Source organism: Perca fluviatilis, chromosome 8, assembly GCF_010015445.1.
Source record: "Perca fluviatilis chromosome 8, GENO_Pfluv_1.0, whole genome shotgun sequence".
Classification (NCBI taxonomy): Eukaryota; Metazoa; Chordata; class Actinopteri; order Perciformes; family Percidae; genus Perca; species Perca fluviatilis.
In genome coordinates, this window is record NC_053119.1 from 9,111,095 (window position 1) to 9,127,824 (window position 16,730).

Sequence of the window (16,730 nt, forward strand, 5' to 3'; positions counted from 1 at the left end):
ATTGAGAGACACACACACACACACACACACACACACACACACACACACACACACACACACACACACACACACACACACACACACACACACACACACACACACACACACACACACACCAGCACCAGCTGAGCTCTGTCGCACTAATCCCCGTACCGCAGAGGTGATCTCTTGCATGTAAGTGTAACATGCAACCACGGCCAGCATGCAGTGTCTTTTCTATGATGGCAGTAGAATTACGGGATAGTATAATATAGTTTAAGTGTGATGGTAACCGTACATAATTAGTTTGTTGTGTGTAAGTGCTGTGGAGATGTTTCAAATGAATGGCAAAGATGTAATAAAATGTGATGTATAAAGCCAGTCCTCGCTGTAAAGGTCCGCCAAACAGCAGCTTCAGGCCTTATTCCTGGAAAGAAGGCCTTGAAAACCGTTAAGTCAGATTTATGGTATTTTGGCCAATGTACCATCTTATGGTTTTTAATATCATAGTGTAGGTTTGGTTTGTTTTTGTCATTTTATAAATTTGTTAGCAATATTGTTGATATTGTTATATTGCATGGGAGTGTTACTACTGTATTGTGTACTGTATGTATAGAATAAGTTCAGACATTTTTTTTGTTGTACTACCGTTATATCTTTTATTTACCAGGAAAAGTAGTTGTTGGTTAAGGTAACAACTAACAGAGATTCAAATAAACTATAAACAATCGCCTTTTTGTGACAGTGCTGGATGCAAAAATTTGTGCAATAAAGATTCTTTTATTATATGGGAACGTTTTGCCTGGAAAAAAAGCCCAGTTAAAGCTGTCTTATACAGCAAGTGAGCACAGACCCAAACTGTGGATACTACCTCTCCAGTTAATGCAGCTTTTGCAGTAATTTCATATTTCATGCAACAGAGTGATTTTTGGATCTATGGCCTCTCCCTTGTGGTGTTTTAAAGTCCCTTTTCTGAGGTTGCTTTGCACACCTGCTTTGAGTTGTATTTTTAAATACTCCAACGTTCTCACCAAAGGAACAGAGGACTGCAGGGTTTGCCATTTCAGGGCAGTGATTGACAGACAGATTAAGACTGACAGCAGTCAAAGAGCTGAGTACACATTCCTGTAATTTGCAACTTACCTGACCAGTTCTGAATTGTCCTGATGTCGTAAACCGAAAAGGTAAACCCTGCCCTTCTGTGACGTGTGTAGAGCTGCAAAGATGAATCGATTAATCAGTTAGTTGTCAACTATTAAATTAATTGGCAACTATGTTGATAATCTATTAATCGGTTAGATTTGTTTTCAAAATTCTTGGATTCCATCTTCTTAAATGTGAATATTTTTTGGTTTCTTCACTCCTCTGTGACAGTAAACTGAATCTCTTTAGAGTTGTGGACAAAACGAGACATCTGAGGACGTCATCTTGGGCTTTGGAAAACGCTGATCGCCATTTTTCACCATTTTCTGACATTTTTATAGACCAAACAACTATTCGTTTAGTCAAGACAAATTAATCAACAGTTAAAGTAATTATTTGCAGCTCTACAGTGAGTGAAAGGTGGGAAAGGAAACCGGTGAAGTCTGACGGCCTTGGAGCAATCACCTTCCCAATCAAAGCTTCCCTCTCCCGGCTGCCTCACTACGTTTACAACCACAAGGAGGCATGTAGACGCCGACCTTCAGGGTCTGGCAACGAGCCGACGAAGACCCACACCCTTTCTCTCTTATTACCTTTTCTTTCTTCTGCACATACACACTCTTTCTCTCTGTCCTTCACACACGCCTGATTGTCTCCTCTCTGAAGGACAGTTATGCTTAAAGTTGAGTGGGCAGCCCAGTGGCAGGTGACATCATCCCATGCAGCCGCACTGCTGCTCTCAGCAAATCCCCACATAAAGATCGTGTGTGTGTGTGTGTGTGTGTGTGTGTGTGTGTGTGTGTGTGTGTGTGTGTGTGTGTGTGTGTGTGTGTGTGTGTGTGTGTGTGTGTGTGTGTGTGTGTGTGTGTGTGTGTGTGTGTGTGTGTGTGTGTGTGTGTGTGTGTGTGTGTGTGTGTGTGTGTGTGTGTGTGTGTGTGTGTGTAAAGGTTGCTCTTTTTTTTTTCTCCTCCTCCTCTCTATCTAAGCAGTAGGCAGGCTCTCTTTCCCTGCAGAAACAAATGAAGTAAACCTGAATGACTATGAAAAATGTATGGCTTCATGAATCAAATTTCAATCTTAGTATTGTGATGATCTTTTATTTATATAATAATTGTAGCCAGTACATGGAAACAACAGAATTAATTTAATAGTCACCAGAGCAGATATTCTTTTATGCAAGTGCGATTTAAAAAGCACTTGCATAAAATGACAAGCTTGACAAAAAAGTAAATAATATGAAAGTGATATCTGGCGTTAATTGTTAATTTATTTGTCTTTTATATGGAAACATGGCCAACAGATATGATAAGAATATGTCTCCTGACTACTAATAATCTTTGTTAAATACTTATTTTTGTCTGCTTTGTCTTTTTTTATTTTCATTTATTTGGTGCCGTCTATCTGTTCCAAATCCTTAAATCTCGTTTTATTTTTTGCACGATTTAACATAATTGACTTACTGGATAAGAACTGTAGATGAAGCTGAAGGGAGTTCTCTCACACCTCTATATCCTCTTCACCCCCCCCCCTCCCTTGATGATTTGAGTGCAGTGAGGAGGAGGGGGGCCTGGGGGGCGGGGGGTTGGCAGCAGGTTTGGGCGTGCTCCTGTGTTCATAGCTGTACGCCAGCAGCTCAGAAACAAGCTGTGAATTTGAGGTGTGTCTGTATCCGTTCCTCATGGCCAGACATCAGGTCTCTGCTTCAGAGACGTCATGACCCTTGACCCTGACCCTCACCTGAACTCTGACCCGGCTCCTCCCTGTAATGCTCAAAATCCAGAGCCCCTGAAATAGACGAGTCACCACAACTGTTGCTCAGTTTACTCTGCACTTATGCATTATTGATGATAATCAATGGGATCTATTGATCTAAAAGTTTGCTTATGAAATGGCTGCAATTTCAGCTGGTTCTTAAAGTTTTTGTTATCAAAATGTACACATTTTCCCCACACAAATGGTCTAAATCCACACAATGCCTACATTGTAACTTTGGCCACTCATTTCCTTTTTCAACATAGTATTATTCGCTTGTATTTTACAAAAAAAAATCAACTATCTTACAGCTAATGAACCGGCCATGGAGCCTTATTTAGTGTGGTTAATGACACTGGATTTTCAAATGGCAAAAAAACAACTCTCTTTGTTTTATTTAAAATGTGCTTTATGTCATTCATTTGGACAACAAAGTATTTTAACACAGTATGTTCATTATCATTATGATACAATGAAGTACATCTGAAAGTTGACAATGTAATTAAAATCTTGTAAGATAGAAAAAAGGAATATAAATTTCTTACAACTTCTCTCCAAAAAAAAAGCTACAATTTGGCAAATTGTATTGTCATTATTTTAGACAAAACTATCTAATATAAATGTTTGCATTAATGAGAAACAAATCTCCACCAAAATCCTGATAGTGCCTCAAGAAGTCTGACTGTACATGTAGATGAGAAGAGAGTACATTTGGGAAATGCCATCAGATTCCCGGGTGTGAAAGTTCTGTGGGAGAGTAACAGACAGGATTACACACCCAATTAGTGAGCTAAATTGTCTGGAACAAAGACACACCCCCCCCCCCCACACACACTTGTGGTTACTGGAAAGGATTAGATTTCTTAAATGCTCTTACGATCCACAGAATGTAACCATGTAATTGGTTGAATATGGTGAATTTGTCATGGAAGATAATAGATTTTTTTTTTTTTGACTGGGGATCACGTTTATTGTGCATTAAAACAGTCCCATGAGATCCAAACAATAGAACACCAGCTCTGAGAAGCACTAAAGAGATTTGTTTCTTTGTCTAGTGTTGTTTACCCGGGGCTTTAGCTATATTCTTAGGATGTACTCTCACTCGTACCTGAAGGCTAGGTAGTTATACAGAGGACACTTCAGAATCACAGGAGATTGTTTAGCAGAGATGGTAAGCCACTCCTGAAACATTTCATGTCTTATATCATAAAAGTATATTTATTTTCGTGAGGTTAGCTGAGGTGGTCTATGTTTCAGGTGAGGGACCACAGCTCTGCTGTAACACTATGGGAAACACTGTTGTGCCAATAACCAGATAAGTTCCATAAATAAACTAGAAGGGCACTCGGAGAGCGTAGATCTCCGCCGAGAACGCGTCCTATCTCGCAGTGTTAACGAAAGTGAAAAATAATTGCGTATCCACCCTGTGATTTGGATCTGCTCCAGAGTTTAATGGTTTCTTCCTTGGCCCATGCTACATCCGTCCACCAAGTGTCATGGAAAAGCGGGCCAGTAGTTTTTTTCGTAATCCTTTTTTCCTAAATGGAGCCAAAAACGAGGTAAAAAGAGATGATTTGGACATCCCTAAACATAAGTCTGAAATCAACAGAGTAACACTTTGGTAAGACATGTCCCTAATGTACTTTCACCTAAAGCTGTAATTTTCTCGTAGTTCTAAAGATAGTATGAAAAACAAACTTTGTGCTGATTGTTCATATACTCAAAGTGGTCTGACCACAGCACTGTAACTGTAGATTTAAACCAACTACTAATCTTTGCTAAAACTAGCTAACGACCAGCTTCTACTTCATAATGACTTCTTAATTGATACTGAAGCAGCTTCTTCATGTGTAGTGCTCCCTTATTCTTCTTATTCAGCAGTGCTTTCATATCTTACATGATTCATTATGCTCATGTTTATATTATTCAACTCAGCTTTTTAGGCTGTGAACAAAACTGATTTCCCAGGAAAATCTTCAATACTTTAAGATATTAGTCTTTGTCAAGTGCAGCTTGTTTAAGCTGCTGTTATATCATTACTGTACATCACATGTGGTTTCTTGATATTTTTTTAAACAAAGTGCAACACAAGAATGAGCCTAAATTTCATGATGACCAACATCATGAAAGAAGCAAGATCAAAATATTATTTTACTACACTACTAGGAGAAATCATGCCTTAATTGAATTTAAAAAAGGAAACCGAAAAACCAAAGTCAAATTGGAAAAGCCAAATGTTAAATCGAAATGTAAAATTCAAAAGATAAATCCTTTTACATGTCAACTTTGCTTTTTCAGTTTCCTTTTTTCTTTTTTAAATTCAATTATGGCATGATTTTTTTCCTAGTAGTGTAGTAAAATAATATTTTTTATTTGATCTTGCTTCGTTTTCTCTTTGGACTTTCAATTTGAATTATGAATAAATAAAATCCTCCATACATTACAAGGAACCAGCTGTCCAGCAGCCTGAAAATGATGTAACAACGCATACTTGAAGGACTGTGTGTTACCAAAATCAGCCACTAGAAGAAAAAAGAATAGTTTTCATTGTAAGCAACAATCTTTCATCCTCTACCCCACTCAGTGAGTTGTTTAGTATAGTTACTTGCAGACATGACCTCCAGGCAGGACATTACCTCTCCTCCCTCGCCTCCGTCCAGCCGTGTAATCCTGCAGCCGTGGCGTTATTGTCAGCGCTGGGATCCAGTGTCACACAGACGGACACAATGGCCACACTGTACTCCCCTCACAGCATTGTTCTCCCCTGTATTTGGAGGCACAATGAGGCCCTTATCCACACAGTACTAAGAGGCTGGCAGGTCCGCTGTCAGGTGCTTTTCTTCGAGGCTTGTTAGTGAGCTGAACCCACGAGGAGAGTTTGTTTTAAACGTCCAAGCGATAACTTTCTGAAAGATTGGTCCACTTGGTCACAATTAACCACAATACAAGGAGAACATAGATGCTGATGCTGCTGTGTTACATTCTAACACTTGACGTAAGACTAATCCTAGCCCGTGGCTGGTTTTTCTCCTACCAGTAAAATGACTTGTAAAATGAATTGCATTACTCACTTCCGTCATTGAGTTCCTATTGTGATGGTACAACAGCAAAGTTGTGGTGCTTGAGGTTTAGGATTGATATCCACTACATTAGAGTATGTTTAATGAAGCATGAGGTTAACAGTAGAAATGGCTCTGTAGATTCCTGCACACCGCTCTTGGAAGATATTTATTGAATCAGTACATCAACACTTTGGTCCCTACAGAACTTTTCCAGAAAATGAGTTCTTATGTTTTCATCATCTCTAACTTACAGTCTGAGGAAGGCCTGAGGGGTCTGACCCATTTATTTGATCTACTGATTCAATAAATGTCACCTTGAGTGTAAGAACAGTGTGCAGGAGTCTCCTTTAGTACAATGTGCATAAGAAATATTGGATGTGCAAATCTTTTTCTTAAACCTTCTTAAAATAAGAAGGGACATGTTATGTTAGGGATGAATTATAAAAAAATATATAGTTACAATTAGGGCTGGGCAATATATCTATTATATCGATATCGTGATATGAGACTAGATATACTGTAGTCTTAGATTTTGGATATCGTAATATCGTGATATGACATAAGTGGTGTCTTTTCCTGGTTTTAAAGGCTGCATTACAGTAAAGTGATGTCATTTTCTGAACTTACCAGACTGTTCTTTTGCCTTTTCCCCACTTTGACATATGTCCACATTACTGATGATTAATCTAAAATCTAAGTTTGAACATATTTTGTTAAAGCACCAGTTGTAGGTATTGGAGGTATTTGGTCAAGAATATCGTGATATCTGATTCTCTCCATATTGCCCAGCCCTAGTTACAATATAAATATGTATAACAATATGACACATTTTGGCAAAATCAAATTAAAATGACCAACTCAATGCAATGGACTGTGTTCTATACTGTATGCTATGCTTTACATCAGTCATAACAAAAACTTCAATACACAATTTTGTTAGTTTTAAAATCCTTAACATAAACAATAACATTGTGTAAAATGAAAACCATAACAGCATATTGATGTTGATTTGGAGCTGGTAGTCTCTCCTAAAATGTAATGTCATTATTTCAATAGAACTATGGTATTGTTTCAAATACATTTTTTATAACTGTTGTGGGGGGGGTGAGAGTCATAGAACATGCTCAAATAAACGATCTCTTTTACTGCAACTCTCTCTCTCTTCTTCCTCTCTAGTTAATCCCTGCCAGATTTCAGTCCTTCAGGCCAAAAGTACAGTAAATCGGTACATATTAACCCAGCTGGCAGGTTTTATGGGACAAACTATTGGGTCAGATTAAAATGTTGACCCTGCCGTCTTTGCTGTACAAAAAAAACGCACATCTGCAGCAGATGAAAATGTTTGCAATTACAGAAACAAGTTCAGTATGTTTCTGTGATTTAGGATGGTCAAAATAACATGGATTTTGGAATAACAGTTTCACCATTTAGATCTCAAAGAGGGTTTATTTCCCAAATACTGATCTGTACTGCTCTGCAAGCACTGGACTGAACCCAAACTGTTTTCACTGGTGCAGCAAGCATCATCAACTGAACTGTACATATCCTTTGTAGGGGTGGGCAATATGGCCCTAAAATATATCACGTTATTTCAGGGTATATCTGCGATAATGATATTCTTAATATGAAAAAAATGCTAATCAATATTCTCGTTATGTTCTATTTCAAGAACATACAATTGAAACAAAATGTGTTATAGTGTATGTCGACAGTTTGCATTCAAATATGCATTTTAAAAAGTAAAACAAAATTATCTTTCAGTTCTTTAGTTTGTAAACAACAGTCAGAGTGAGATTCTGATTCTGTATAAAAAAAAAATAGGTTAATAGTACAACAAAGAGCACATCTAAACAGTTGCCAAATTAACAGGCAATTACCCCAACAAGTCAGAATATTGCCATTCTCACAATATTAATTTTATCATATCATTATGATATTAAAAATTATACTGAACTCCTATTACATATTTTTCTGTTCATGTTTTTTGTTATGTGTACATTGTTGTAATAGTTTATGGTGCCTGTTTGGTTGTTTCTTTCCTTGTCTCTTTTTCTTATTCACTAGAATTGAGCTACCATGCTAATGGCTGGGTGTCAAAAATATGCAAATGCAGTGCTTTAATTACCATGTGTGAACCAACTCTGTCTCCAGGTTACTGCTTAATTAAGTAGCTCCCTGATTGTGCTAACTTATTCAGCAGTGTGGGTAGAAAGATTGTGGGGTGTGATTCACAGGTTTGATGCCCACGGCAACCACTGTACTTGTCAGCAGCTACAGTAAATGTGCATCCTGTTAATGTGCCCTTGAACATAAAGCGACTCTGAGGTGTGAATTGAAGGGGGAAGAATATTAAAAACACATCAATATGATGCAGTCCAGGACTAACTACTTCCGCATTAATAAACGCACCATTAAATTAACACTTCTCTGAAAAGCTTTAACAAAAACTGGCCATTTTAAGCTTTGTAAAGGTAGAATATGTGGCAAATATGTTGAACTTGGTTGCATTAGATTTTAAAAGTGTACTTAATCAAGTGTACTTGTGTACCTCAACAAGCTCTCATCTGTTTTTTTTTCTGTGTTTTCTGTAGGATCCGACCTCAGCTGGCCAGGGAGAAGATAGAGGGATGTCACATCTGTACGTATGTGATGCCCGGGGAGCCTCAGGTGATCCTGGGGAAAGACAAGTCCTTCACCTACGACTACATGTTTGACATGGACTCCCAGCAGGACACCATCTACGCCGCCTGCACGGAGAAGCTGATTGAGGGCTGTTTTGAGGGCTACAACGCCACCGTCTTTGCATACGGACAGGCGAGTCTTTGTCCTCGGTGTCACAGCTGCCGTGCTGATGGCGGTGCTTTATGGCTGGGTGGATGTACGTAGGGAAATGGGCTCTGTGCATTTGTGTGTCTGAGGAGACAAATATAAGGGGTGTTTGAGATGTGGGGAGTGTTGGCCTTTGGGTAAAAGGAGACCAGAGGAGACTTCTGTTGTGGAATTTGAACCGTACAACCATAGTTTTAAAGGAATATTGTTGAAATAGTTTGGGAAATGCACACAGTTGCATAAAAAAAAAAAATCCGTGCTACCCTGTTGTAAGTACATGTAATATGAAGCTACAGCCAGGAGGCATTTAGCTTAGCCTAGCAAAAAGATTGGAAACCGCCAGCCTGGCTGTCTGTAGATGAAGAAAACCTGCCTACGTATCATATAACGTGTTACTTACAGATACCGGTAGTCAGATTTTTGAACATTTAGACAGAGCCAGGCTAGCTCTTTCCCTGTTTCTAGTCTCTATACTGAGGTAAACTAACTGCTGGCTTTAACAGATATGATAGTCGTATCCAACTTCTCTTAGCAATAAAGTAAATAAGTGCATTTTCCAAAACTATTCCTTTTTTATTAAAAATAGTTTCTAAACAATATGTATGACAATATAGCAGTGTTGGTTTTGTTTATTGAACCCCAAATCAAAATTTTTCTCAGAGGGCCATACAGTCTATACAACACCCTCTATCCTTAGACCCTGCAGTTCTAAAAGAAAAGAGAGGCCCCAGGAAGAGCAGCAGAGGAGGAGAAACATGCAATAAGAGTACACAGAAGTAACGGTACAATAGAGAAGTGATACCAACTAGTGGTACTTGTACTTGCTAATTTGGGAAAATGGAAAAAATAGATAAATATAAAATAAAACCACAAATCGGATTACAAACTAGTGTTAATCCTGTGAAGTTAATATTTTGGACAATGCCTAATGTGTTCGTGGTATTTCTTGTTTATATCCAGTGGCACTTCTCTTTAGAGCTGAAGTGGATTAATCCATTTGTTTATTGACAGAATTTTGATAATTTATTATTTAAATATTTTGAAAAATGCCAACATTTTGCAACGTGCAACCTTTCTTTGTCTTATTTTGTAGTAAATCTTTGGTTTTTGGACTGTTTTGGACAAAATTAGCAAGTTAAATATGTCATGTTTCACTGTTTTCAAATGTTACATAGATCAAACAATTAATTTAGAAAATAATCTACAGAATAATGGATACCGTACATTCTTTCTTCAGTTACTCCCCCTTCTCTTCCACTCCCCCAGCCCTCCCAAGTTCAGCACATTGGGCCTCATAGCGCCCCCTCCTCTCCTTTACCTCCTCTTAGGTTTCCGTGGTGACAGAGCTCCTGCTGTATGGCACTCACACGATTCAAAGTGAAGTGAAGCGCACGCACACCTTTTTAGACAGCTATACATCTTTAATGTGTGTCCATATTAACCCATATCTCCCCAGAAACTGCTTCTGTCACTGCTGAAACACAGAGAGCACAGGCTGCTGTTGGTTTGGCCTGGATCAGACCTGTTTGCCTCTGTGGCTTTACAGGGACTAATCTAGATTTAGACTGACTTACTACATCACAAGAACTCTGCCTGGTTGGGTTGCAGATTTTATACTGGTTTGTTCTTTTTGCAATGCTAAACATAAGATGCTAATTGGAAGCATGTCTATGCAATGCTCTTAGATGTAAGCAATGCATTTCAAAATTGAAGAGTGAAGGAAAAGTGCAGGTAAATGGTTAAAAATATCTTTACTGACACAATAGACTCCATTGGCCAGAATGAGACGACATTCTTTTTAAATAAAGAGACAGAGGTCACCTTTTTTCTTGACTGGGAAAACTCGCTCTACAACTACATGCATAGCCCCCAGCTTCATCTCAGGGGATGTCAAAAGGCATTCTGGGAATTTTAGGAAGTAAAAAAATCACATTAAAATAGATGGAAAACAAAGTAAAAGTAAGTAAATCAGAACTCTACAGAACTCTATATGACGAACTGTAAGGATAATCATAATTCTTTATTCGTATAGCTTTATTAAAAGCTGATTTACAACGTGTGCTTTACAGGGCCGAAGCATTTGTGGACATTTCTGTCCCATCACGGACTCTTTTTCATGGTTGGGGCCCTTTAGTTTCAATTGTGGAAAGGCTTAATGCTACAGCACACAATGACATTTTAGACAGTAGTGTTTTTAGACAACTTTGTGGCATCAGTTTGGGGTAGACCCTTTTCTGTTTTAACATGACAAAGTCCGCTATATAAAGAAATGTTTTCCCCAGTTTGGTGTCGAAGAACTTGACTGGCCTGCACAGAGCTCTGACCTCAACCCCATCCAACACCATTTGGGATGAACTGGAACGCCGACTGAGCCAGACCTTATTACCCAACATCAGTGGCTAATCTCAGTAATGCTCACTAATCCCTGCAGCAAGGTTTCAAAATGTGGTGGAAAGCCTTAAACCAGATAAAATGAAATATGTTATAGCAGCAGATTAATGCCCATGGTTTTGGACCAATGTTCAGCAATCACATAATATTCGGGTGTCCCCATACTTTTGTAATGGTAGTGTAAAATCAAATGGATAACACAAAACATTAAGACAAGACAATTTCATGGCTAATCTCTACTACAAACTGTCAAAGAAGCTTTTAATAAATATAAAAACAAACAATATATACATAATCATTCAAGAAAGAAGCTGATTATAAATGTATTCTTTATCTTAAAGTTAGTCTTTGCAACATTTTACTCTTCAGGAAAGTAGTCCAAGTCTTTGAACCCTTTAACAGCATACTTTGCTTTAGCATTGCGGGACTCACGAACCGCGGTAAAAAAAGAAAAAAATTGATACAGCATAACCAGCGATATCTTTTTAATTACACACATTCTTCTTCCTTGTCAAACCTGACTCTTTCATTACCCACAAAGCACAAAGTGACATCCCTTGAGGCAGTTCATCACACTTCAGGCATCTCCTTCTGGAGCCACAAAAAGCTCAATACAACTTCCCAAGACCTGTAAAAAGTTTTTGTTGAGTAAAATCGGTGGAGTTTCCCTTTTTAAGGCAAAGGCACAGTGATCCTGAATTTTCACATTTCATAAACCACTTGTTTTTGGTTCTTTTGTATGACATTTTTCTCCACCCCATTCAGACGGGTTCAGGGAAGACCTACACCATGGGGACGGGCTTTGACGTCAACATCGAAGAGGAGGAGCTGGGTATCATCCCCCGCGCTGTCCACCACCTCTTCAAGGGCATCGAGCAGCGCAGACAGGCCGCTCAGGAACAGGGACGCCCCGTACCGGAGTTTAAGATCAACGCCCAATTCCTCGAGGTACACAATGCTTCACTGCATCACATTGTCTTACTTTACATGCTTCTTTAAAGCTATAGTGCGTAGTTTTTGTCGCCCCCACGAGGAATTCTAAGTAATGACAACAAAACTGTGGGTGCATCCACATGATACAAGCCTTCTGTGATCGCGCACAGCCCCCACCCCACCTGCATGCAGTTGCTAGTAGCAAAGTAAGACACGGAGACTTAAAAAAACATGATGGACTCTTGAGAAGAGGTAATTATCTTCACTCAGTTCACAGTTTCTGCACGGGTGAGTCACCGGACGACACAGCTCTCTGAACATAGCCCTCTGAACATAGCCATATTGAGAAACACAGAGATTCGTGTGGAGCTGATAGTCATAATTGGCTTTTTAGCAACTCATTTGGCAATGGCTTGAATGAAACTGACGTTGATTATTCTAAAAAAGTGATGCACTAAAGCTAAGCAAAGAAATCCTTAGCTAACAGGGTTTTTGCTACCTTTGTAAGGCTGAAGTGCACCACTTCACCATCTAAGCCTAAATAAATGTAAAATCACTGTGAGCATCAAACCTAACTAAATGATTACTTATATCCGATGTGGTGATTGTAGTTGGTCCCCAGTGGACTTCTTTAGCAAGTTTTTGTTGTTGTTGTGATTTAACACTTTTTTTAAATTCTTTTAACAAAATACAAACCTAGAACTCGCAACATGAACAAATCCACACGTCATCACCACCCAGATAAATATCAAGAAAAGATGAAACTGTAACTACAATATTCCAGACCATTCAACAAAATAGACAATAAACCATAAACCAAACTGCCTTAAGCCCATCATACACGTCTCTCCCCAGCACAAAGCTTCTTAGGAGTCCTCCAGAAAGCTCAGGTACTTTCCCCATTTTCTACTATAGACATCCAATCTGGCAAACCGTTTATGTGACATTTCTTTAAACGCTGCCACCATAGCCATCTCACAAGCCCACTCCTGGATTGACGGCACCCCTTCATTCCTCCTTCCTCTTAAAATAATCTGTCTGGCTATCGTTAAACTAGTCTGTACCCAGCTTCTTATGTGCTTATCCATCCCACTTAGGATTGACCCATCTCCCAGAACAAATCATCTTGGGCTGAATGGAACCTGGGTATCTGCAGTCCGACATACTGTAGGTTATAATGTATCCTGGTCAACAATTCCTGGACCTTTTTATAATAGGACCATAGGACATGAAGTAATTAGCCATCCTCGGTCTTACGCAAGTTATGTTTTTGAGCATTTTGAGTTTTATTTATTATTATCTGCTCTAACTTTTCCATTGAAGTTGCTTCTTTGATTGACAAACCTAACATTTTCTTGAGGGAGGACCCCCAAACCCCCTGCCAAATGGTCGTGAAATATTTCTTGCAGCCACTTTGATTTTGACTCTTGCACTTAGTATGTAGATCAGCAAGGGAATCATTTCCACCAAGGATGAGGAAAGACATGTCCCTTTCACTCTTATAGTTTCAGGTTGATTTTCTTACTAGTCTCTCTGAACATTTTCCTTCTTATTGTCCTGCCACTACAGTCCAGATGAGAGAAGATCTGAGGTGATAAAAATCTTGATTCACCCATTTTAGTCGCCAGTTTTTTACCATGCGCTCCCATCCAGAAGCTTAATGAGCAGCGAGTTTTACCTCTCAGACAACAAACGGGCAGCTGTCGAAGACTTTTAGATGCCGAGGATGAATCAAGGATTTTTTCCAAGAGGCTGAGAGGGTGCAAATACGATCTTTTTTTTTCTTGAAAAGATCGGAGTAAACTCTGCAGAAGAAAACTGACTTGAGAGTGCAGATACATGGCAATATAAACCTTTAAACTTATTGCTAAAGCTGGTTGGGTCTGACTATAGTCTGAAAGCAAATCCTCCAGACACTTGCCAACTTAATGTTTTGGGAATACATTTATGTACAGTTAATATTATCTTAAAAAGATGCTAGAGTAAAGCTCAGTGCACTTTGTAATAAATATGCATATTACAACATTATAACATATCAGGTGCCTATAAAGGGGACTAAACATGATATTAGAATTAGTGTATTAACAATGCATAGCATGCTTTATTATTATTATTATTTACACTATACAATGGCACATTTATTTCTGTATGTCCACTCAGACAACTAGATTAGTAGTTCTCTATATTCTCTTTGCAAAGTACATTTCATTTCCAGGTGTTTCACCAATCTTTATTAGGCAAAAAAAGCTGGAGTTGTTTGTCTTGCTTCTTTATATTGGTCCTTATAATGCAATTCATGATACTATTACAAATGTTGAGATATTCTGTGAATTCTGATGATTTAAACTTAAGTGATGTATCTGCCTGGTTAACGTGTGTGTGTGTGTGTGTGTGTGTGTGTGTGTGTGTGTGTGTGTGTGTGTGTGTGTGTGTGTGTGTGTGTGTTGTGTGTGTGTGTGTGTGTGTGTGTGTGTGTGTGGTAGCTTTATAATGAGGACGTTCTGGATCTGTTTGAATCCACACGAGACACGAAGCAGAAATCTCACATCAAGATCCACGAAGACGCCACAGGGGGAATCTACACAGTAGGAGTGACCACACGGAGCGTGTCCTCCGAGGCTGAGGTGTGTAACTGCCATTGTTAATGACTAAAATTTATATTAATTATTGGATTCACACTCTTTAAAGTCAACCTATTCGTGGCGGCCTCTAGCTCACACAGTAAGAGCGTTCGCCCCATGTTGGCTGAGTCCTGCAGCGGCGCGGGTTCGAATCCGACCTGCTGCCCTTTGCTGCGTGTCATCCCCCATCTCTAGCTCCCTTTCATGTCTAACCACTGTCGCTGTCTAAATAAAGGGAAAAAGCTCCAAAAAAATTATCTTTATAGTCAACCTATTCGCCACCACAAGGCCTTTACAAATTAGTTATTATACTCATATTTACTTACTCATATAGTATTCATTACTGCACTGATTTAAACTTTTATAATTGCCAGAGAGTATTTGTTGTTTTTTCCTCCCAACTGTATCAAAGTGAGTTCGACCAGTGTGTTAAATATTTAAAGCTCTTTCTCTGCCTGTACAGATGATGCAGTGCCTGAAGCTCGGGGCTCTGTCTCGCACCACAGCCAGCACTCAGATGAATGTCCAGAGCTCTCGATCCCACGCCATCTTCACCATCCACCTGTGCCAAGTTCGAGTCTGTGCCTCCGACAATGTGAGTACAGGCTCAGTATCATTTGAAAAAATATATATATATATATATATATATATATATTGGATATATATATTTATTAAAAAACAAACCTATAAGTGTTCATTTGCTGTTTGCTATATTTTTTTTTAAACATAATTTCTCAGATGGCAGGAATCCCATTTTGCAAAGAAATTAAGATGGCACCATTATTGGAACATGCTATCCTTGCAGTATCCTGTATGTGTGTGTATCTAACAGTGTTTGTGTGTGTCCATGTCACTCAGCAAGAAAGTGAGACTGATAACAGAGTCTCCAACGGAAACTCTGAGATGGACGAGTACGAGACGCTGACAGCCAAGTTTCACTTTGTGGATCTGGCCGGTTCTGAGAGGCTGAAGAGAACCGGAGCGACGGGCGATCGAGCCAAAGAGGGCATCTCCATCAACTGTGGACTGGTGAGCCGCTTCTGCCTTCCCTGCATCACTTGAGTAGGATTTGTAAAGCCACTGTGAAGCCAGAGCCAATGATATGCTAGGGTTTGCTTGCCATCTAGTGGCTGTTTTTCATAAATGTTCACCCTGCACTCAAAGGTCAACAACTACACAACAAGAAAAATACTCCACAGAGAAAGGACAACCCTATGTCAACATTTTAACATTAAACACGAGTGGCATGATTTACTGAATAAAACCCTTTAACTGATCTTTACTATTTAACATGCACAATCTTCAGTCTGGAGCTCCGTCAGTACCAAATCTTTTTAAAAGTGTTCTTTCTCTTGATAAAAAAATATACTAAGTTTTTTTTAAATAATTTGTAGAATTTTATTTGTCGATATCCCTGTCATTGCAGGGTTCCCACTATTTACATAAAGTTCTGGAGTATTTTGAGATGTGTTTTCCTGATGAAGAATGTCAGCACAATTAATACATTTAGTGGTGAAGGCAGGGATGAACGTGGGACTTTATAAATGGAGCAACACATTTGTTGCATTTAATGTTGATTACTATTTTACATTTATAACGTATCCCCTGCTTAAAGCTTAAAGATCCCATGGCATGAAAATTTTACTTTGAGGTTTTTTAACATTAATATGCGTCCCAGCCTGCCTATGGTCCCCCAGTGGCTAGAAATGGTGATAGGTGTAAACCGAGCCCTGGGTATCCTGCTCTGCCTTTGAGAAAATGAAAGCTCAGATGGGCCGATCTGGAATCTTCCCTTTATGACGTCATAAGGGGAAAGGTTACCTCCCCTTTCTTTGCTTTGCCCGCTGCCCAGAGAATTTGGCCCGCCCATGTGGAAATAGAGCTACAACCGTGGTCAAGGCCATACCCCCCCTCTCCATCTCTCCTCCTCAATAGCATTTAAAGCTACTGACACAGAAATGGCACATCCTAAGGAAAGCTCATTGTGGGACTGGCTCTAGTGGCTGTAATTCTGCACCAA

General features: G+C 39.2%; 1 protein-coding gene and 1 long non-coding RNA gene across 8 annotated transcripts in view; one reads left to right on the forward strand and one right to left on the reverse strand.

Moving 5' to 3' along the window:
• The window catches only part of kif21a (kinesin family member 21A), a 54,470-nt gene that overhangs the window by 14,034 nt on the left and 23,706 nt on the right, over positions 1-16,730 (forward strand). For all 7 annotated transcript variants that reach the window (XM_039807551.1, XM_039807555.1, XM_039807556.1 and 4 more), the window contains exons 2-6: positions 8,528-8,750; positions 11,922-12,104; positions 14,573-14,713; positions 15,174-15,305; positions 15,569-15,739. In XM_039807551.1, the coding sequence (XP_039663485.1) occupies positions 8,528-8,750; positions 11,922-12,104; positions 14,573-14,713; positions 15,174-15,305; positions 15,569-15,739 (850 nt within the window). The remainder of the gene's footprint in view (positions 1-8,527; positions 8,751-11,921; positions 12,105-14,572; positions 14,714-15,173; positions 15,306-15,568; positions 15,740-16,730) is intronic.
• LOC120563400 lies at positions 3,503-5,490 on the reverse strand. Its single transcript, XR_005639945.1, has 3 exons — positions 5,314-5,490; positions 4,298-4,412; positions 3,503-3,621 (listed from the first exon to the last, which is right to left on the reverse strand). It is a non-coding gene; the product is annotated as an uncharacterized LOC120563400 (long non-coding RNA).